The 20,823-nt window shown below is 41.8% G+C and overlaps 1 protein-coding gene across 1 annotated transcript; it reads left to right on the top strand.

Moving 5' to 3' along the window:
• The first annotated feature begins 14,854 nt into the window (after window positions 1-14,854).
• Window positions 14,855-19,501, top strand: LOC106575930 (fibulin-1). Its single transcript, XM_014152679.3, is given in 14 exon segments — window positions 14,855-14,870; window positions 15,684-15,821; window positions 15,936-16,073; window positions 16,226-16,261; window positions 16,264-16,365; window positions 16,588-16,637; window positions 16,639-16,705; window positions 16,907-17,032; window positions 17,308-17,395; window positions 17,397-17,422; window positions 17,708-17,839; window positions 18,328-18,451; window positions 18,808-18,995; window positions 18,998-19,501. Coding segments are annotated over 14 exon segments (1,422 nt in total). The 3' UTR covers window positions 19,189-19,501.
• The last annotated feature ends 1,322 nt before the right edge of the window (window positions 19,502-20,823 follow it).

Raw genomic sequence — 20,823 nt, 5'->3', positions numbered from 1 at the left:
GCTCTGGTTGTCCAACAGAGGTCACAATATCCTTCTTTGTATCGCTTCTCTGGTAGTGAAGTGTTTGTTAGAACAGACACCTGAGACGCACTAACGATTGTCTGAGATGGGATTCTCCTTCCCATGTTGTGTCTTTAGTCAAAGTTCTAGGACCACTTTGACATGCACAGCTGCAGACTGGTCTCGTAGTGTAGATTATCTTCTCACTTCCTGTTGGTAGGTTCAGAGTTTCCAACCATTTCGTAACGTTCAGCTCCTGCTTCACGTCGGCTGGTCTGGTAGTTTCAACCATTTCAACGTGTGAACCACGGTCTCAACGTCTTTTGGCCTGATATGTTAATTCTTAGTAAGTCATTTTAAGCACTCTGGTCGGAAAGGTGGTTCCATCACACTGACACGCTCTTCTGACCTCATTAGGGGCGTGGTTTAGTTAATGTGCAATTGACATGAAAAACCATTATCTCGTTAGAAGACTAAAATCAGTGAGGTGTCTGTGTCCCAAAAGCATTTGATGATTGGCGTGTAGGCTACAGTTATAGGTCCTAAATACAGTTATAAGCCCTAACGCACTAATGCCAGATTACCTAAAATAATGAAAGAAAAACCTCAATGTATCCTATAGCTATAAATTGCACAATAATGATAAATGTATGGATTTTTTAAGGTATTGTTCAACCCGCCTGCCACTCACCGCCCTTCATCCACACAATATTTCATGACCCTAAACCCACCCGCCCCACAGATATAACCACAGGGACTGTTGGTTATGAGTCAACCCACACATCACTAATCCACATGTACCAGGATAACTTTTACACTTATGTCAATACATAGCAGTCAGTGGGGAAAAGATGAGTGACAACCAATTGAAGCTTATGCCAATACATTCCAGTCGATGGGAAAATATGAAAAGTTGAGACTCACAAACCGACAGACATCTCTCTCTCTTTCCTCTAATCCCCCTTCTCCCCGTCTCTCTTCTCTCCCACCTCCTTCTCCTCACCCCCCACTGTTTCTTTCTCTCAACCTCATATTTATCCCCCTTTCTCTTCTCTTCTCTCTCCCACCCCCTTCTTTTACCACCTCCAACCTCTCCCCCTCTCTCTCCCTCCACCCTCTTTTCTATCTCTTTCTTTGTCTCCCTCCTCTATCTCCCCTCTTTCCTCTCTCTCCCCCTCCCTCCTTCACCCTCTCCCTTTCTCTCTCCCTTTCTCTATCCCCTTTACTCACTCTCCCCCTTCTCTTTCTCCCTCTTCTCTCACTTCCTCCTCCTAGACAGAGAGGCAGAAAGACAGACACACAGACAGGTAGGCAGACAGACAACACACACAGACAGAAACACAGGCAGACAGGTAGAAACACAGGCAGACAGGCAGAAACACAGACAGACAGACCGGCAGGCAGACAGACATGCAGACTCTCTCCCCTCCCTCCTCTCTCTCCCCCTCCCTCCTTCACCCTCTCCCTTTCTCTCTCCCCCTCCCTCACTCTTCCCCTTCTCTCTCCCTCTTCTCGCTCTCCTCCCTCCATTATCTCTCCCTCATTCTTTCTCTTTCTCTCCCTCCCCCTCTTCCCATCTCTCTCTCCAACCTCCACAGACAGGATATTCACTCATAAATATGTGTCAAGGACATTGACGCGTAAGTCAATGCATTGCATTCAAGGCAAAAAAGTTGGTGATACAGCTGCAATGGGTAAATTGGTGAAAAACTCAGACAGGCAGACAGACTGACAGACAGGCAGACAGACCGGCAAGCAGGAAAACAGAGAGACAGATGCAGACAGACAGACACAGGCAGGTAGGCAGACAGAAAGACAGACAGACAGACACAGACAATCCATCTAAAAAAAAAAAGACCCATACCCTCTTCAGAATTCATTCTAACAAGGCTTTAAGCTTCTAGAACTGCAAGATTATTGTGTCCAATGGAGATCAAAAAATACTTTGAGTCGATTGACTTCAAATATCATATGTCGAGTCATGACGGTCCCTGGTCACAAATATGTAAAATCTGGGAAGGATCAACCTTTTTAACCTTTTGAAACCACCCCTGGGACCCTCAATTAAGTCACTTCCTGTAATCGCAGGAAGCTGTACTTCAATGTAGTGCCTCTCGGGGACACTATTTAACAATGCACTTTACGTAAAGAATTGACCGTTCTACAGAGGATGGAATACAATGTTTTTGTGTAACTGCAGGGAGAGAATGAAGTACCATGTTGAGGATGAATTAAGCCATTTCCTGTTGCCACAGTAAGCTGAACCTCAACACAGGGCAGCCCTGTCATGGTTATGTGAGGGCTATAGGTAATGCTTTTTTCTATGAAAGAAAGGCCTTGTTCTCTGTGAACTCTGAAGCTCTGTCTGAGTGGCCATCGGGTTCTCGGTCACCTCCCTGACCAAGGCCTTTCCCCCATGATTGCTGTTCAGTTTGGCCGGGCAGCCAGCTCTAGGAAGAGTCTTGGTGGTTCCAAACTTCTTCCATTTAAGAATGATGGGGGCCACTGTGTTCTTGGGGACCTTCAATGCTGCAGAAATGTTTTGGTACCCTTCCCCAGATCTGTGCCTCGACACAATCTTGTCTCGGAGCTCTACAGAGAATTCCTTCGACCTTATGGCTTGGTTGTTTGCTCTGACATGCACTGTCAACTGTGGGACCTTATGTAGACAGGTATGTGCCTTTCCAAATATTGTCCAATCAATTGAATTTATCACAGGTGGACTCCAATCAAGTTGTAGAAACATCTCAAGGATGATCAATGGAAATAGGATGCACCTGAGGTCAATTTTGAGTCTCATAGCAAAGGGTACTTAAGTAAATAAAGTACTTCTGTATTTTAAATGTGTAAACTCTTTTAAAAACCTGTTTTTGCTTTGTCATTATGGGGTATTGTTTATAGATTGCTGAGGATTAATTGTTTATTTAATCCATTTTAGAATAAAGCTAAATATAACATAACAAAATGTGGAAAAAGTCAATGGGTCTGAGTAGTTTCCGAAGGCTTTCGCTTTGTCATTATGGGGTTGTCGTGTCTTTGGGCACCATTAAACTGAAGACATGTTTAACAAATAACTCCCTGTAATTATTATTACACGATTAAACTGATTAATCGTTTAACTGTAATTAACTAGGAGATCGGGGCACCAAGGAAAATATTCAGATTACAAAGTTATAATTTTCCTAATATAACTTTCCTATATTATAACATTATATATTATATTATAGTATCTGACCGATTATCTTCTGGTTTAAATGGTGTATTCTTTACCTCGTCAGTCTCATTCCAAACGTTGTAAATTGTTATTATCTGAACGAACCCAGTCTTCACTAAGTTATCCATACATCAATTGTCTTAAAATAATTTATTTACCTCGTCAGTCTCATTCCAACCGTCGTAAATTGTTATTATCTGCACAAACCCAGTCTTCACTAAGTCATCCATACATCAATTGTCTTAAAATCCATTATTTACTAAACTAAGTAATTCACAGAAAGCATACAAACAGTAGTTATCGTTACAAAGAAATGGTAGACTAATGTACCCTAGTGGGCTAAACCGGCATGGCGGCTTGTTAAACAAACAAGGGGGTTGGGGGCAGCGGAGAAGGCACAACAGAGTTGATAAATATTAACAATTGATATGCTTACTCTTTGCACATGAACGCTCACTCATTCGGGAACAATTGCAATCAATATATATTTACGCTCAGTGTGTCGTCGGGATCCTTGTTGGAGAGTTTTTGTCCTGTTGGAGAGTTTTTGTCCGCGTTCTCTCTCTCTCTCGGTTAGAATGGATCGTTCAAAGCGACATTCGTTCATGTCATTATAGAATGAATGTTTTGTCGGTCTTCACGTTCAATGATACCGAATTTCTAGCTGCAGACTAGTAATTCATATCAAAGACTTGTTATTATTCTGTCGGTATCGATAATCTCAAAGTTTAATCACGTGGTATGGTTAACCTGTTTAGGATAGGGGGCAGTATTGACACGGCTGGATAAAAAACATACCCGATTTAATCTGGTTACCACTCCTACCCAGTAACTAGAATATGCATATACTTATTACATATGGATAGAAAACACCCTACATTTTCTAAAACTGTTTGAATGGTGTCTGTGAGTATAACAGAACTCAAATGGCAGGTCAAAACCTGAGAGATTCCTTTACAGGAAGTGGCCTGTCTGACCATTTGTTGAACTTCTTTTCCATCTCTATCATTTACTAAGGATCTCTGCTCTAACGTGACACTTCCCACGTCGTCCATAGGCGCTCAGAGCCCGGGAAAAAACAGAATGTCGTCATTCCAGCCCCAGGCTGAAACACATTATCGCCTTTCTCAAGTGGCCGATCAAGGGACACTGGGCTTAGGCGCGTGACCCGACCGCCCCCGCCTTTGGGATTTTTTCCTCTGTTTGCCGAAAAGGAGATTCCCTGTCGGAATATTATCGCTTTTCTACGAGAAAAATGGCGTAAAAATTGATTTTAAACAGCGGTTGACATGCTTCGAAGTACGGTAATGGAATATTTAGAATTTTATTGTCACGAATTGCGCCATGCGCGCGACACTTCTTTACTATTTCGGATAGTGTCTGGAACGCACGAACAAAACGCCGCTATTCGGATATAACGATGGATTATTTTGGACCAAACCAACATTTGTTATTGAAGTAGCAGTCCTGGGTGTGCATTCTGACGAAGACAACTAAAGGTAATCAAACTTTTATAATAGTAAATATGATTATGGTGAGTGCTAAACTTGCCGGGTGTCTAAATAGCGAGCCCGTGATGCCTGGGCTATGTACTTAGAATATTGCAAAATGTGCTTTCACCAAAAAGCTATTTTAAAATCGGACATATCGAGTGCATAGAGGAGGTCTGTATCTATAATTCTTAAAATAATTGTTATGCTTTTTGTGAACGTTTATCGTGAGTAATTTAGTAAAATGTTAGCGAATTCCCCGGAAGTTTGCTAGTTCTGAACGTCACATGCTAATGTAAAAAGCTGGTTTTTGATATAAATATGAACTTGATTGAACAAAACATGCATGTATTGTATAACATAATGTCCTAGGGTTGTCATCTGATGAAGATCATCAAAGGTTAGTGCTACATTTAGCTGTGGTTTGGGTTTATGTGACATTATATGCTAGCTTGAAAAATGGGTGTCTGATTATTTCTGGCTGGGTACTCTGCTGACATAATCTAATGTTTTGCTTTCGTTGTAAAGCCTTTTTGAAATCGGACAGTGTGGTTAGATTAACGAGAGTCTTATCTTTAAAATGGTGTAAAATAGTCATATTTTTGAAAAATTGAAGGTTTTGCATTTCTAAGGTATTTCAATAACGCGCCACGGGATTACACTGGCTGTTGAGTAGGTGGGACGCTTGCCCATAGAGGTTAACATCAGTACATAGCATCTCAACATATTCCAAATAGCTTTAATCTTATTAAATCATTTTATACAACCATTAGATGTAAGTCTCATCGCTGAGGCTAGTATATAAACCTTAGTATGGTAATATGGCCATATTGTCTCTAATGAGCCTCACAAAATTGTACCAAGCGGACCAGTTCGTAGCTGGATTCTTCACCGATCTTTTATACCTTCTCCAGAACATAAATGTCGTTCGGTTCTCCAATTCTGTGAGGTGGAAGAATCCTTTGTTCTCTCCATGAAAACACTCTGTCTCTTTATACTGCAGCCATGAGGCAGGACATTCTCCTTTGGAATTTTACGACCCCTTCACATAGCCTTGTGTTAGAAGTATAGAGGTCGGGGGATGGTGCATAGAAAACCCAGAGGGCAACATCATGACATAGCCCCCCTGGTGGTTTGGATCTTGTTTATCCTGCAAGTTACAAATCAACATAAAATCATGACCATGTGATGTCCCGTTTGTAGATCATCGTTGCAGTCCCCTCTGGTGGTTGAACTTGGTATGCTCTCTGAAAGCGGAGCAGTCCACCACAAGGATGGGCAGTAATGTCCGGTTGGTGGTCGCTGTTGCGGTCCCCGCTAGTGGTGTACCTTGGTAGGTTCCCTGGAAGCTGCAAAGTAGCCCAGGAAGGACCAGGGAATGTCCTGGTTGGTGATCGCCGTTGCGGTCCCCCCCTCTGGTGGTTTAGCTTGGTAGGCTCTCTGACAGCGGGCATGCCGCCACAAGGATAGGCCATGGGTGTCCGGATTTGGGGTCGCCGTTCCGGACCCGTCGTCCAGACTGGAAGATCTGGGCAGTAACTTAGGCAGATGTTAACAACGCACACACACTCATGAAATATATATAACTACATTCATTCCCCAATGAGTGGCATTGTGGCACTAAGTGATGGTTGTATGGGGACTTTGTTTATGGCTCTATCACTTCCTAAGTGTCAAAGGAACTGAACCGAAAAGGAATGAAAGCATAAACAAAAGATATAGAAAATATAGTTCTCACACAAAAATCATCTAATTGGATGTATTCTATATATGTCCAATGTTCTGGCAAAATGATTCTCATGGCATTGTCTCTAATGCCATATCTAGGGTTTTCCTACTTGGTGTGTTGCTTAGGCACTATCCTAAGTTGACAACTATATGATAAGTCTACAGCCGTAATGCACTAGTTTTGGGCAGTCTTCAGGGATGACCTATGGACTTCTGGGAAGAAAACTGGTGAGTGCTGTAGAGTCAAAGGCCTAGAAGTAAATGTTCAACTTTACTAAGGCTGGTATATTGCTTGGGCCCTTAAGTGGTCCTAGCATAAATCCTAATTGGATGTTCCGTTGTGCATGTGCGTTTATGCTTACACAATCGGGCATTTGTCAAGGGAAGAAAACCAAGTATCCTGGCGGATTACAACTTGTTCAGAATGAGTCTGACGTAGTCAGGTAATTTTCAGGTCAATGCCTGGAGGTCAGTCAGAATTGGTGTCAAGGGAGTCTGTAGTAGTTTTTCTACAAGTCACTGTGTCTTCCACTATTGTAGTGGCGATAGGTATGAAATCTATTTCATAGCTATGTTATCCACGGAGGAGCTAACCTCACGACGGAAGTACTCTAAGTATTAGACCAGTCGTACGTGGTGTGATCATGGTTAATGACTTCTAATAATTTTCCTCCTGAATGGAGGATTCTATTTATTAGTGACATGTGTGTTAACCTCTTGGGGCTAGGTGGGACGCTAGCGTGCCACCCGTGGTGCACTCCATCAACAGCAGGTGCATTTCAAGAGCGGCAAATTTGAATCCAAATAAATGTCAAAATTCAAATTTTTCAAAAATACAACTATGTTACACCATTTGAAAGATAAACATCTCCTTAATCTAACCACGTTTTACGATTTCAAAAAGGTTTTACGGCGAAAGCATAAATTTAGAGTATGTTAGGACAGTACATTTACAAGAGTTGTGTGTAATGTTTTGTCAAGTCAAAGACAGGGTCACCAAAACCATAAAACCAGCTAAAATGATGCACTAACCTTTTACAATCTCCATCAGATGACACTCCTAGGACATTATGTTAGACAATGCATGCATTTTTAGTTCTATCAAGTTCATATTTATATCCAAAAACAGCGTTTTACTATGGCATTGATGTTGAGGAAATCGTTTCCCTCCAATAACCGGCAGTCAAGTCAGCGTCACAAATAAAATAATTAAAATTAGAAAACATTGGTAAAATATTATATTGTCATTTAAAGAATTATAGATTTACATCTTTTGAACGCAATCAACTTGCCAGATTTAAAAATAACCTTACTGGGAAATCACACTTTGCAATAATCTGAGCACTGCGCCCAGAAAAATACGCGTTGCGATACAGACTAGACGTCATGTTGGGGAGATCTAAAATCGAAAATACTATGTAAATAATCCATTACCTTTGATTCTCTTCATCAGATGTCACTTCCAGGTATCACAGGTCCATAACGAATGTAGTTTTGTTCAAAAAAGCTCATCATTTATGTCCAAAAATCTCCGTCTCGTTAGCACATTATGTAAGCCAGCCGGACTTCTCGTCATGAACGAGGGGAAAAAATATATTTCCGTTCGTTCAAACATGTCAAACGTTGTATAGCATAAATCATTAGGGCCTTTTTTAACCAGAACATGAATAATATTCAAGGTGGACGAATGCATACTCTTTTATAACGTATTGGAACGAGGGTACCCAACATGAACTAGCGCGCCAGGTGTCTAATGGGACATCAACGTTCCATGGCTCTTGTTCGGTCAGATCTCCCTCCAGAAGACTCAAAACACTTTGTAAAGGCTGGTGACATCTAGTGGAAGCAATAGGAAGTGCCAAAATATTCCTAAACCCCTGTGTTTTTCAATGGGATAGGTTTAACCTGTTGGGTCTAGGGGGCAGCATTTGCACGTCTGGATAAAAAAAATGTACCCGATTTAATCTGGTTACTAATCCTACCCAGTAACTAGAATATGCATATACGTATTATATATGGATAGAAAACACTCTAAAGTTTCCAAAACTGTTTGAATGGTGTCTGTGAGTATAACAGAACTCATTTGGCAGGCAAAACCCTGAGACATTTTCTGACAGGAAGTGGATACCTGATGTGTTGTATTGACTTTAAACCTATCCCATTGAAAAACACAGGGGTTTAGGAATATTTTGGCACTTCCTATTGCTTCCACTAGATGTCACCAGCCTTTACAAAGTGTTTTGAGTCTTCTGGAGGGAGATCTGACCGAACAAGAGCCATGGAACGGTGATGTCCCATTAGACACCTGGCGCGCTAGTTCATGTTGGGTACCCTCGTTCCAATACGTTATAAAAGAGTATGCATTCGTCCACCTTGAATATTATTCATGTTCTGGTTAAAAAAGGCCCTAATGATTTATGCTATACAACGTTTGACATGTTTGAACGAACGGAAATATATTTTTTCCCCTCGTTCATGACGAGAAGTCCGGCTGGCTTACATCATGTGCTAACGAGACGGAGATTTTTGGACATAAATGATGAGCTTTTTTGAACAAAACTACATTCGTTATGGACCTGTGATACCTGGAAGTGACATCTGATGAAGAGAATCAAAGGTAATGGATTATTTACATAGTATTTTCGATTTTAGATCTCCCCAACATGACGTCTAGTCTGTATCGCAACGCGTATTTTTCTGGGCGCAGTGCTCAGATTATTGCAAAGTGTGATTTCCCAGTAAGGTTATTTTTAAATCTGGCAAGTTGATTGCGTTCAAGAGATGTAAATCTATAATTCTTTAAATGACAATATAATATTTTACCAATGTTTTCTAATTTTAATTATTTAATTTCTGACGCTGACTTGACTGCCGGTTATTGGAGGGAAACGATTTCCTCAACATCAATGCCATAGTAAAACGCTGTTTTTGGATATAAATATGAACTTGATAGAACTAAAAATGCATGCATTGTCTAACATAATGTCCTAGGAGTGTCATCTGATGGAGATTGTAAAAGGTTAGTGCATCATTTTAGCTGGTTTTATGGTTTTGGTGACCCTGTCTTTGACTTGACAAAACATTACACACAACTCTTGTAAATGTACTGTCCTAACATACTCTAAATTTATGCTTTCGCCGTAAAACCTTTTTGAAATCGTAAAACGTGGTTAGATTAAGGAGATGTTTATCTTTCAAATGGTGTAACATAGTTGTATTTTTGAAAAATTTGAATTTTGACATTTATTTGGATTCAAATTTGCCGCTCTTGAAATGCACCTGCTGTTGATGGAGTGCACCACAGGTGGCACGCTAGCGTCCCACCTAGCCCCAAGAGGGGCTAGGGGGCAGTATTTTCACGGCTGGATAAAAAAACGTACCCGATTTAATCTGGTTACTAATCCTACCCAGTAACTAGAATATGCATATACTTATTATATATGGATAGAAAACACCCTAAAGTTTCTAAAACTGTTTGAATGGTGTCTGTGAGTATAACAGAACTCATTTGGCAGGCAAAACCCTGAGACATTTTCTGACAGGAAGTGGATACCTGATGTGTTGAATTACCTTTAAGCCTATGCCATTGAAACACACAGGGGTTGATTAATGTTTTGGCACTTCCTATTGCTTCCAGTAGATGTCACCAGCCGTTACAAAGTGTTTTGAGTCTTTTACTGTGAGATCTGACCGAACAAGAGCCATGGAACGGTGATGGCCGATTAGACTCTGGCGCGCGAGTTCATGTTGGGTACCCTCGTTCCAATACGTTATAAAAGAGAATGCATTCGTCCACCTTGAATATTATTCATGTTCTGGTTAAAAAAAGCACTAATGATTTATGCTATACAACGTTTGACATGTTTGAACGAACGTAAATATATTTTTTCCCCTCGTTCATGACGAGAAGTCCGGCTGGCTTAGATCATGTGCTAACAACACGGATCTTTTTGGATATAAATGATGAGCTTTTTTGAACAAAACTACATTCGTTATGGACCTGGGATTCCTGGAAGTGACATCTGATGAAGAGAATCAAAGGTAATGGATTATTTACATAGTATTTTCGATTTTAGATCTCTCCAACATGGACGTTTGTCTGTATCGCAACGCGTATTTTTCTGGGCGCAGTGCTCAGATTATTGCAAAGTGTGATTTCCCAGTAAGGTTATTTTTAAATCTGGCAAGTTGATTGCGTTCAAGAGATGTAAATCTATAATTCTTTAAATGACAATATAATATTTTACCAATGTTTTCTAATTTTAATTATTTAATTTGTGGTGCTGACTTGACTGCCGGTTATTGGAGGGAAACGATTTCCTCAACATCAATGCCATAGTAAAACGTTGTTTTTGGATATAAATATGAACTTGATAGAACTAAAAATGCATGCATTGTCTAACATAATGTCCTAGGAGTGTCATCTGATGGAGATTGTAAAAGGTTAGTGCATCATTTTAGCTGGTTTTATGGTTTTGGTGACCCTGTCTTTGAATTGACAAAACATTACACACAGCTATTGTCAATGTACTCTCCTAACATAATCTAACTTTATGCTTTCGCCGTAAAACCTTTTTGAAATCGGACAACGTGGTTAGATTAAGGAGATGTTTATCTTTCAAAGGGTGTTAGATAGTTGTATGTTTGAAAAATTTGAATTTTGACATTTATTTGGTTTCAAATTTGCCGCTCTTGAAATGCACCTGCTGTTGATAGGGTGCACCACGGGTGGCACGCTAGCGTCCCACATAGCCCCAAGAAGTTAAACTGAAGACATTTTTATCAAATAACTCCCTGTAATTATTATTACGCGATTAAACTGATTAATCGTTTAACTGTAATTAACTAGGAGATCGGGGCACCAAGGAAAATATTCAGATTACAAAATTATAATTTTCCTAATATAACTTTCCTATATTATAACATTATATATTATATTATATTATAGTATCTGACCGATTATCTTCTGGTTTAAATGGTGTATTCTTTACCTCGTCAGTCTCATTCCAAATGTCGTAAATTGTTGTTATCTGCACGAACCCAGTCTTCACTAAGTCATCCATACATCAATTGTCTTAAAATCATTTATTTACTAAACTAAGTCATTCACAGAAAGCATACAAACAGCAGTTATCGTTACAAAGAAATGGTAGACTAATGTGCCCTAGTGGGCTAAACCGGCATGGCAGCTTGTTAACATCAGTACATAGCATCTCAACATATTCCAAATAGCTTTAATCTTATTAAATCATTTTATACAACCATTAGAGATAAGTCTCATCGCTGAGGTAATATGGCCATGTAATATCGCCATATTGTCTCTAATGAGCCTCACAAAATTGTACCAAGCGGACCAGTTCGTAGCTGGATTCTTCACCGATCTTTTATACCTTCTCCAGAACATAAATGTCGTTCGGTTCTCCAATTCTGTGAGGTGGAAGAATCCTTTGTTCTCTCCATGAAAACACTCTGTCTCTTTATACTGGGGCCATGAGGCAGGACATTCTTCTTTGGAATTTTATGACCCCTTCACACAGCCTTGTGTCAGAAGTATAGAGGTCGGGGAATGGTGCATAGAAAGCCCAGAGGGCAACGTCATGACAGGGTATTGTGTGTAGATTGCTGAGGATTTATTTTTTATTTAATCCATTTTAGAATAAAGCTAAATATAACATAACAAAATGTGGAAGAAGTCAATGGGTCTGAATAGTTTCCGAAGGCAGAATATACATTTATATATTATTTTTGTATATACAGTTAGATTATATCTTCAGAAGGAGGAGAGGTGCTGTGATACAATATGTTTTTTATCTGTTTTTTAAAACTAGCTTTTTGCCTGAGTAACCTCTGGTGGCAGAGCGTTCCATGATGACATTGCTCTATTCATAACTGAGTGATGCATTAAATCTGTTTTTGGTTTGGGTACAGTGAAGAAGCCCATAGTGGCATGTCTGATGGGGTATGTACGTCTGTTTTAAGTGTATGTAAATAGATACAAGTGGTTAGGCATTTTCAACACAAATGTTTCTTATAAAGTCTAGACAAGAAGTAGTCAATTTCTCACCAACTGTCATGAAATAGATTACCCTTACGCAAACCCTGAACCAGATTAATGGCCACATCCCGACTCAACCCTGATCCTAGCCTCAACCCTAACCCTTACCCTTCGCTTCATCTCTACATCTTGGCTCAACCCTAGCCATAACCCAAACTACTTGTCCACTAACCTTAGACATAACACTAATTATCAATGAATTAATTCACCTCACCTCCCAACTACATTGCAGAAAGGCCTCACTTGAAGCCTGACATAGAGTTAAATGTGCTTTTGAGCGACGTCAGCAGAACGGTTGAGGCTAGAAACAAAATGCAGGTATGGGATTGTTCAACAGACGCCTCCGATGAACACATGCCTACAACTGAGTATGTAAAATGTACTTTTGACAGTGAAAACTTGGTCCCACAGAGAACAAGGCCTTTCTTCAGTAGAAAAGCATTACCTTCTAGCTAACCGTCCTTCCACACAACTCATTGTGACCTTACTGGGATGCCCTGTGTTGAGGTTCAGCTTCCTGTGGCAACAGGAAATGGCTTAATTCATCCTTAACATGGTACTTCATTCTCTCCCTGCAGTTACACAAAAACACTGTCTTTCATCCTCTATAGAAAGGTCAATTATGTACGTAAAGACAGTGCATTGTTAAAGAGTGTCCCCAAGAGGCAGTACATTGAAGTACAGTGTCCTGCGATTACAGGAAGTGACTTAATTATCAAATCAAACCAAATGTTATTTGTCACATGCGCTGAATACAACAGGTGTTGCAGTGATCGCTTACAGTGATATGCTTACTTACAATGCAAATAGTCTGGGTAGCCATTTGATTAGCTGTTGGACCTAGACTTGGCACTCCGGTACCGCTTGTCATGCAGTAGCAGAGAGAACAGTCTATGACTAGGGTGGCTGCAGTCATTGACAATTTTTAGGGCATTCCTCTGACAGCGCCTGAGGTCCTGGATGGCAGGAAGCTTGGCCCCAGTGATGTACTAGGCCGTACGCACTACCCTCTGTAGTGCCTTGCAGTTGGAGGCCGAGCAGTTGCCATACCAGGCAGTGATGCAACCCGTTAGGATGCTCTTGATGGTGCAGCTGTAGAACCTTTTGAGGATCTGAGGACCCATACCAAATATTTTCAGTCTCCTGAGGGGGAATAGGTTTTGTTGTGCCCTCTTCATGACTGTCTTGGTGTGCTTGCACCATGTTAGTTTGTTGGTGATGTGGACCCCAAGGAACTTGAAGCTCTCAACCTGCTCCAATACAGCCCCATCGATGAGAATGCTGGTGTGCTCGGTCCTCCTTTTCCTGTAGAACACAATCATCACCTTTGTCTTGATCACACTGAGGGAGAGGTTGTTGTCCTTGCACCACACGGTCAGGTCTCTGACATCCTCCCTATAGGCTGTCTCATCATTGTCAGTGATCAGGTCTACCAATGTTGTGTTATCAGCAAACTTAATGAGTTTGCTGATGAGCACCATGGCTACAGATGTGCAGTCATGAGTGAACAGGGAGTACAGGGGGGGACTGAGCACACACCCCTGAGGGGCCCCTGTGCTGAGGAACAGCGTGGTGGATGTGTTGTTACCTACCCTTACCACCTGGGGGCAGCCCGTCAGGAAGTCCAGGATCCAGTTGCAGAGGGAGGTGTTTAGTCCCAGGGTCCTTAGCTTAGTGATGAGCTGAGCCCCAATCAATGAATAGCATTCTCACATAGGTATTCCTTTTGTCCAGGTGTGAAAGGGCAGTGTGGAGTGCAATAGAGATTGCGTCATCTGTGGATCTGTTGGTGCGGTATGCAAATTGGAGTGGGTCTAGGGTTTCTGGGATAATGGTGTTGATGTGAGCCATGACCAGCCTTTCAAAGCATTTCATGGCTACAGACATGAGTGCTACGGGTCAGTAGTCATTTAGGCAGATTACCTTAGTGTTCTTGGGCACAGGGACTATGGTGGTTTGCTTGAAACATGTTGGTATTACAGACTCAGACAGGGAGAGGTTGAAAATGTCAGTGAAGACACTTGCCAGTTGGTCAGCACAAGCTCGGATTACACTTCCTGGTAATCCGTCTGCCCTGCTGCCTTGTGAATGTTGACCTGTTTAAAGGTCTTACTCACATCGGCTGCAGAGAGCGTAATCACACAGTCGTCCGGAACAGCTGATGCTCTCATGCATGTTTCAGTGTTACTTGCCTCGAATCGAGCATAGAAGTTATTTGGCTTGTCTGGTAGGCTTGTGTCACTGGGCAGCTCTCGGCTCTGCTGTAGTACGAAACGATCTTAGTCCTGTAAGCTTCCGGGTTAGAGTCCCGCTCCTTGAAAGCGGCTGCTCTACCCTTTAGCTCAGTGTGAATGTTGCCTGTAATTCATGGCTTCTGGTTGGGGTATGGGGGTCATGGGGGTGGTTTCGAAGGGTTAAAAAGGTTTAATCTTCCCAAATTGTACATTTTGTTTAGATCGCAGGACCGTCATGACCCGGTATATGAAAGTCAATTGCTCCAAAATATTTGTTTCCTTCCATTGGACACAATTGTCTATCTGCCTGTCTGCCTGCGTCTGTCTGTCTGTCTGCATGTCTGTCTTCCTGTATCTGTCTCTCTGCCTGCCTGTCTGTTTTTCACAAATGTACTAATTTCAGCTGTATCACCAACTTTTTTTTGCCTTCAATGCAATGTATTGACTTATGTGTCAATGCCCTTGATGCATATTTATGCGTTTATATCTTCTCTGTGGAGGTTGGAGAGAGGAGGGAGGGAGAGAGAGATGGGAAGAGGAGGAGGGAGGGAAAGGAGGGGGGAGACGGGAGAGAGCAGAGGGAGAAAGAGAAGGGGGAGAGTGTGGGAGGGGGAGAGTGGAGAGAGAAAGGGAGAGGGTGAAAGAGGGAGGAGGGAGAGAGGAGGGAGGGAAGAGAGAGGGAGAAGAGGGGAAGGGAGAGAGCAAGGGAGAGGGTGAAGGCAGGAGCAGGGAGAGAGGAGAGAGGGGAGATGGAGATAAGGGGGAGAGGGTGGAGGGGGTGAAAAAAAGGGGTGGTGAAGAGGAGGGGGGATAAAGAGAAGGTCAATACCATTGAATGCAATGTATTGACATAAGCATCAATTGATTGACGTTTCTCTTTTCCCATTGACTGCAGTGTATTGACATAAGCATCAACCCAGTGCCACTCATCTTTTCCTATTGACTACTCTCACTTTCCCCAGACATTAATGAGTGTTTGAAAGAGACTCAAAACTGTGTCACCGGGCAGACTTGCATCAACACAGAGGGCTCTTTTTGCTGTCAGCGTGACACAAACTGTGGTACAGGCTACAAACTCACTGACACCAACACCTGCCAAGGTGAGTGTTCTGTACTGCCTGGAATGTGTGGATGATTTATCTTTACCCATCAATCACCCTATTAAGTTTGACTGTCTTCAAGAACATTAATACTCTGTTCTCATTCTCCACCAGATGTTGATGAGTGTGCTTTTGGATCCCACAACTGTGGCCTAGACTTTGAGTGTAGGAATACGGCAGGGTCGTTCTGCTGTCACCCACGGGAGCAGTGTGGAGAGGGATATATCCAGGACGCAGTGGGAAACTGTATTGGTGAAATGCTTCCACTACCAATACAACCACACACAATGTATGAGAGTGGGTGATTGAATCAGCATGAGAGTGTGTTATCTACCCCACTACTGATAATCACACACCAATATGTGATTACATTGATACATATGTGTCTCTCTCCAGTCTGCCAGATATCAATGACTGTGTGACCCAGTCCAGCCCGTGCAAGTCATGACCTGTAGTAACACTGTGGGGTCGTACACCTGTAGAAGATACTCTGTCACCTGTGGACGAGGACATCACCTCAGTGAGGACAGTAGTCACTGTGTGGGTAAGGTCCATTGTTTTTTATGTATTATTGGGGAAATGGCTGGGTATTACACATTGGTTGTGGATTGGGTGAGATCCCTCGTACAATGTAAAGCTTTTTGAAATTAAATGACAGTTGCTATATACTGTAACTGCAAACCATGTTATTGTATAAATGTTATTAGTGTCTCATGTTTATCAAGTTAATCTTCTTATTTACTCTCTCCACTTGCTTGCCCTCTAGATGTGGATGAGTGTCTGGTAGAAGGGGTGTGTCAGGGCCATGGTTGTGTCGAACGTCCTGGGTTCCTTCCTCTGCGAGTGCAGACCTGGCTTCATCTTCAACACCATCATCAGACTCTGTGAAGTTACTGTATGCTGCCATCCCTCCCCTCTGAAGCAACACTGAAGGGGTCTCAAAATATGTGTCAAATAATACTTGTCAAATAAGACTAATACTGTCATCCCTCCCCTCTGAATCAGCTGTTTCTGGGAGGCAGATTCAGTATTGTGAACTCAACTGAAGCCTCTTTTCACACATCTCTCTTGTTATTATGTGTTAGGCATTAACGAGTGCAGGCAGTACTCAGGACGCCTCTGTGCCCACAAGTGTGAGAACACCCCGGGGTCCTACCAGTATTCCTGTACCACAGGCTTCAAACTGGCCAGCGACAGCAGAAACTGTGTAGGTAAGAAGCTATGACTCCACCAGAGAAGTTCATTCTCTCTGAATCCATCTTTCAGTCTGCTTGGGGGTGCTACTCCAACCCTGCAGTGTGCTATTGGTGCTGGGAGAGAAAAGCTGGAGTATTTTTCCCATTTGTTCTATTCAGGAATTCAGGAATTACAGTAGTCTCACATATTTTAGTTACAAATCCAACCAACATTTGCAATTCACACTGATACAAATCATGTTTTATAAAGTGTCTGACTCAGTTGACCTGTGACCTTTGACCTGTTCTAGATGTGAATGAGAGTGAGATGAACCCCTGCAGTCAGGAGTGTGCTAATGTTTATGGCTCCTACCAGTGCTACTGTCGCTTTGGTTACCAGTGACATTGATGAGATCACTTGTGAAGGTAGGTCAATTAATGTGAAGGTAGGAGCAAATATTGGCAGTATTGGAAGAATTTACTAAGATACCACTATATAGGACGTAAGTATTTAAAGTAACTGGATTTTTAGGACAGCATGCTTTTAGGACAGCAAGCATGGTATTAGGCTGAGATGGAGGAAATGTCACACCTTCCAATCTGCATTAAGTTGCCTTCCTATTCGAGGCAGCCACGCTTTTTCAGTTGTTTGGGTACAATCTCCTCTCTCTCTCTCTCTCTCTCTCTTTCTCTCACTCTCACTATTGTCAGATATTGATGAGTGTGCCCTGCCAACTGGGGATCACATGTGTTCCTACCACTGTTCCAACACCGCAGGCAGCTTCCGCTGTGCCTGCCCTCCCATGGGCTACACTCTCGCCCCCAACGGACGCACCTGCCAAGGTCAGTGAAAAAATGTCACCATCCCTCCAAACCTCCCTTGTCCCTCATTCTCCCTCACTCTTAGAAAAAAGGGTTATTCTGCTGTCCCCATAGGAGGACCCTTTTTGATTAAAGGTAGAATCCTTTTTGGTTCCATGTAGAACAATCTGTGTTCTAACTGGAACCAAAAAGGGTTATTCAAAGGGCTCTCCTTAGGTTTTAGGTAAACACACTCTTAGAAAAATAGGTGCTATCTAAACACTATTGTTTAGATAAAAACATTGGAAATAATGTATTTTGTGTTTTTGTGAATGTGTCCATTATGTGCAAGTATGTGCAGTGTGTTTACATGTAATTTAATACAGATGCATTTAGATGTGCATGACTGTGTATGTGCAGTATTGTGTGTGTGAAACACACTGCTAACATTTTTAGTTCTCTCTCTGTTCAGATATGAATGAGTGTGGCCGGATCCCACAGCTGTGCTGTGACAGAGAGCTTCTGTTCAGATATGAATGAGTGTGTGGCCGGATCCCACAGCTGTGCTGTGACAGAGAGCTGCTTCAACGTACAGGGAGGGTTCAGATGCCTGTCCTTCAGGTGTCCACCCAACTTCCGTTGGGCAGCAGAGGGGTGAGAACTAGAACTGAACTGAGAACAGTGTTTACTTTCCTTTACTGTCTGGCCTGCTGTGTCTGTGTGAAATTAGTCATTTCTGTTTTACACGTTCTTTCTCTGATCAATTATCATTGCTCTTTAAAACGCATCCTTTTCTTAAAAGGTGGCTGGCATCTGAGATACTGTATCACACTGCAGGTTTGCATATGGGCTGCAGCGGATGGGGGCAATCTTTGGTGACAATTTTGTCTGACCAGAATTGTCACTTTGTACCTTGTGACAGTCACACAACTCTTCTTTTTAATTTCACAATTTCTGACTCTTTGTCCCTTGTGCCTCGAACCCCTTCTGATTTTTCCTTCTCCTTCCAGCCATTGCGAACGCATAGCCTGCGAGTACGTACGGGACCCCTCGTGTTTATCCCTCCCCTTAAAAATCTCTTTCGACAACATCACTTTCCCCACCAACATCTCCGTGCTGGCTGATGTCTTCCGCATGGGGCCCTCCAACTCAGTCTCAGGGGACGACATCCAGCTAGACATCGTCACCAGAGACCAAGGTGGCTTTTTAGTGCCCAGAGACTGGCCCACAGCAGAGGGATCTCACTGCAAAGCATCGTGACAGAACCCCAGGATTTCTTGCTCACAGTGGAGATGAGGCTCATACGTTACGGGACTGTTCATTTTTATATGGCTAAGATTGCGGTGTTTATCACCTACGAGCAGCCCATCCCACCAAGACTTCCATTCTAAATACCATTATCTAGCCCTGCTGTCATAATATGGCTGATCTCATATTTGACCATCATGATGAAGAATCATCTTATTTATTTAGGAGCATTCCTGAACCTTCTGTGTTCTGGGGAAGTTACATGGTGATATTCAAGTGTTGTGGCAATGTGTGTTGTGATGTGTAATGTTCACTAGGTGGGGATCATAGGCAGTATAAGAATCTAATCTCACCAATCTACCTCATGATTTGCATGGCAGCTTTGCTTTGGATTTTGAGCTTTTGTTGCTTTTTATTGAATTTTTTTGCAATTAAAATGAATTTGTCACACAGTGATTTTTGTTTCTCTTTCTAATTTCCCTTCTACCCCCTAACCAGATACTAATACAATACGTATTGCTTTCACTAACAATAGCTGCTGCAGCAATATCCATTCATAGTATTCTATCCTGTCCTGTGGTGATTATTAATGACGGTTGGGGAATTCATATTTCCCGATGCCATACCTACCTCTGCCAAACTGCCTTAACAGAGGATCAAGGATGTCACACTTTAGTGGAGCAATGAAAAATAAAACATGCCACTTATTTATGGTTACCCGGTCCCTGGCGGGAGCTCAATTAGTGGTCTCCTGGCGTTACAGCCAAGAAGATGGATGATGCTCTTAGTGTTAGTGTTGGGTGGTTATCAATGAGTACTGCTGGTAAATTATACGAAAACACAAGGAGCTGTGATCGACTTGAGCCAGGCAACTTTTACTTTCCAGTGATCAGGTTTTCTTTTATAGTTTAGTCTGGATTGTGGACTACTACTCCCCATGGATTTGTGGTTTGGCATCCGTTGAATACAGAAGCTGTTTTGAAATGTATGGATGGATATTTCCTATTGAGAGTCTATGGAATATTTAAGAAATTTGGGATTCCAATTCCGGTCTCTCTTGCTTTTGATGTATTAACAACCAGCTGTGGCTCACTTCTATTCTGTCTCATTACCTTCCCATCCAGTCACCTTAGTTTACATTTTGTGTCTGAATTGCTGAAGGGCGGCTATAGTTACCTCAGTTACCCTCTGTGGCAATTTTTATTTTATTTTATCTTTATTTAACCAGGTAGGCTAGTTGTGAACAAGTTCTCATTTGCAACTGCGACCTGGCCAAGATAAAGCATAGCAGTTAGACACATACAACACAGAGTTACACATAGAATGAACAAAACATACAGTCAATAATACGGTAGAAAAAAAAAAAAAAGTCTATATACAGTGAATTCAACTTAGGTAAAATAAGGAAATTAAGGCAATAAATAGGCCATGGTGGCAAAGTAATTACAATATGGCAATTAAACACTGGAATGGTAGATGTGCAAAAGATGGATGTGCAAGTAGAGATACTGGGGTGCAAAAGGAGCAGAATAAATAAATAAATACAGTATAAGGATGAGGTGAATTTGTACGTTTGCCCACATACAAAGAAATGATCAGTCTATAATTTTAATGGTAGGTTTATTTGAACAGTGAGAGACAGAATAGCAACAAAAAAATCCAGAAAAATGCATGTCAAAAATGTTATAAAATCATTTGTATTTTAATGAGGGAAATAAGTATTTGACCCCTCTGCAAAACATGACTTAGTACTTGGTGGCAAAACCCTTGTTGGCAAT

Source organism: Salmo salar, chromosome 17, assembly GCF_965601325.2.
Source record: "Salmo salar chromosome 17, fSalSal1, whole genome shotgun sequence".
NCBI lineage: Eukaryota > Metazoa > Chordata > Actinopteri > Salmoniformes > Salmonidae > Salmo > Salmo salar.
Note: the sequence above shows the minus strand (reverse complement) of the source record. Positions and strands in the feature narration are given on the sequence as shown.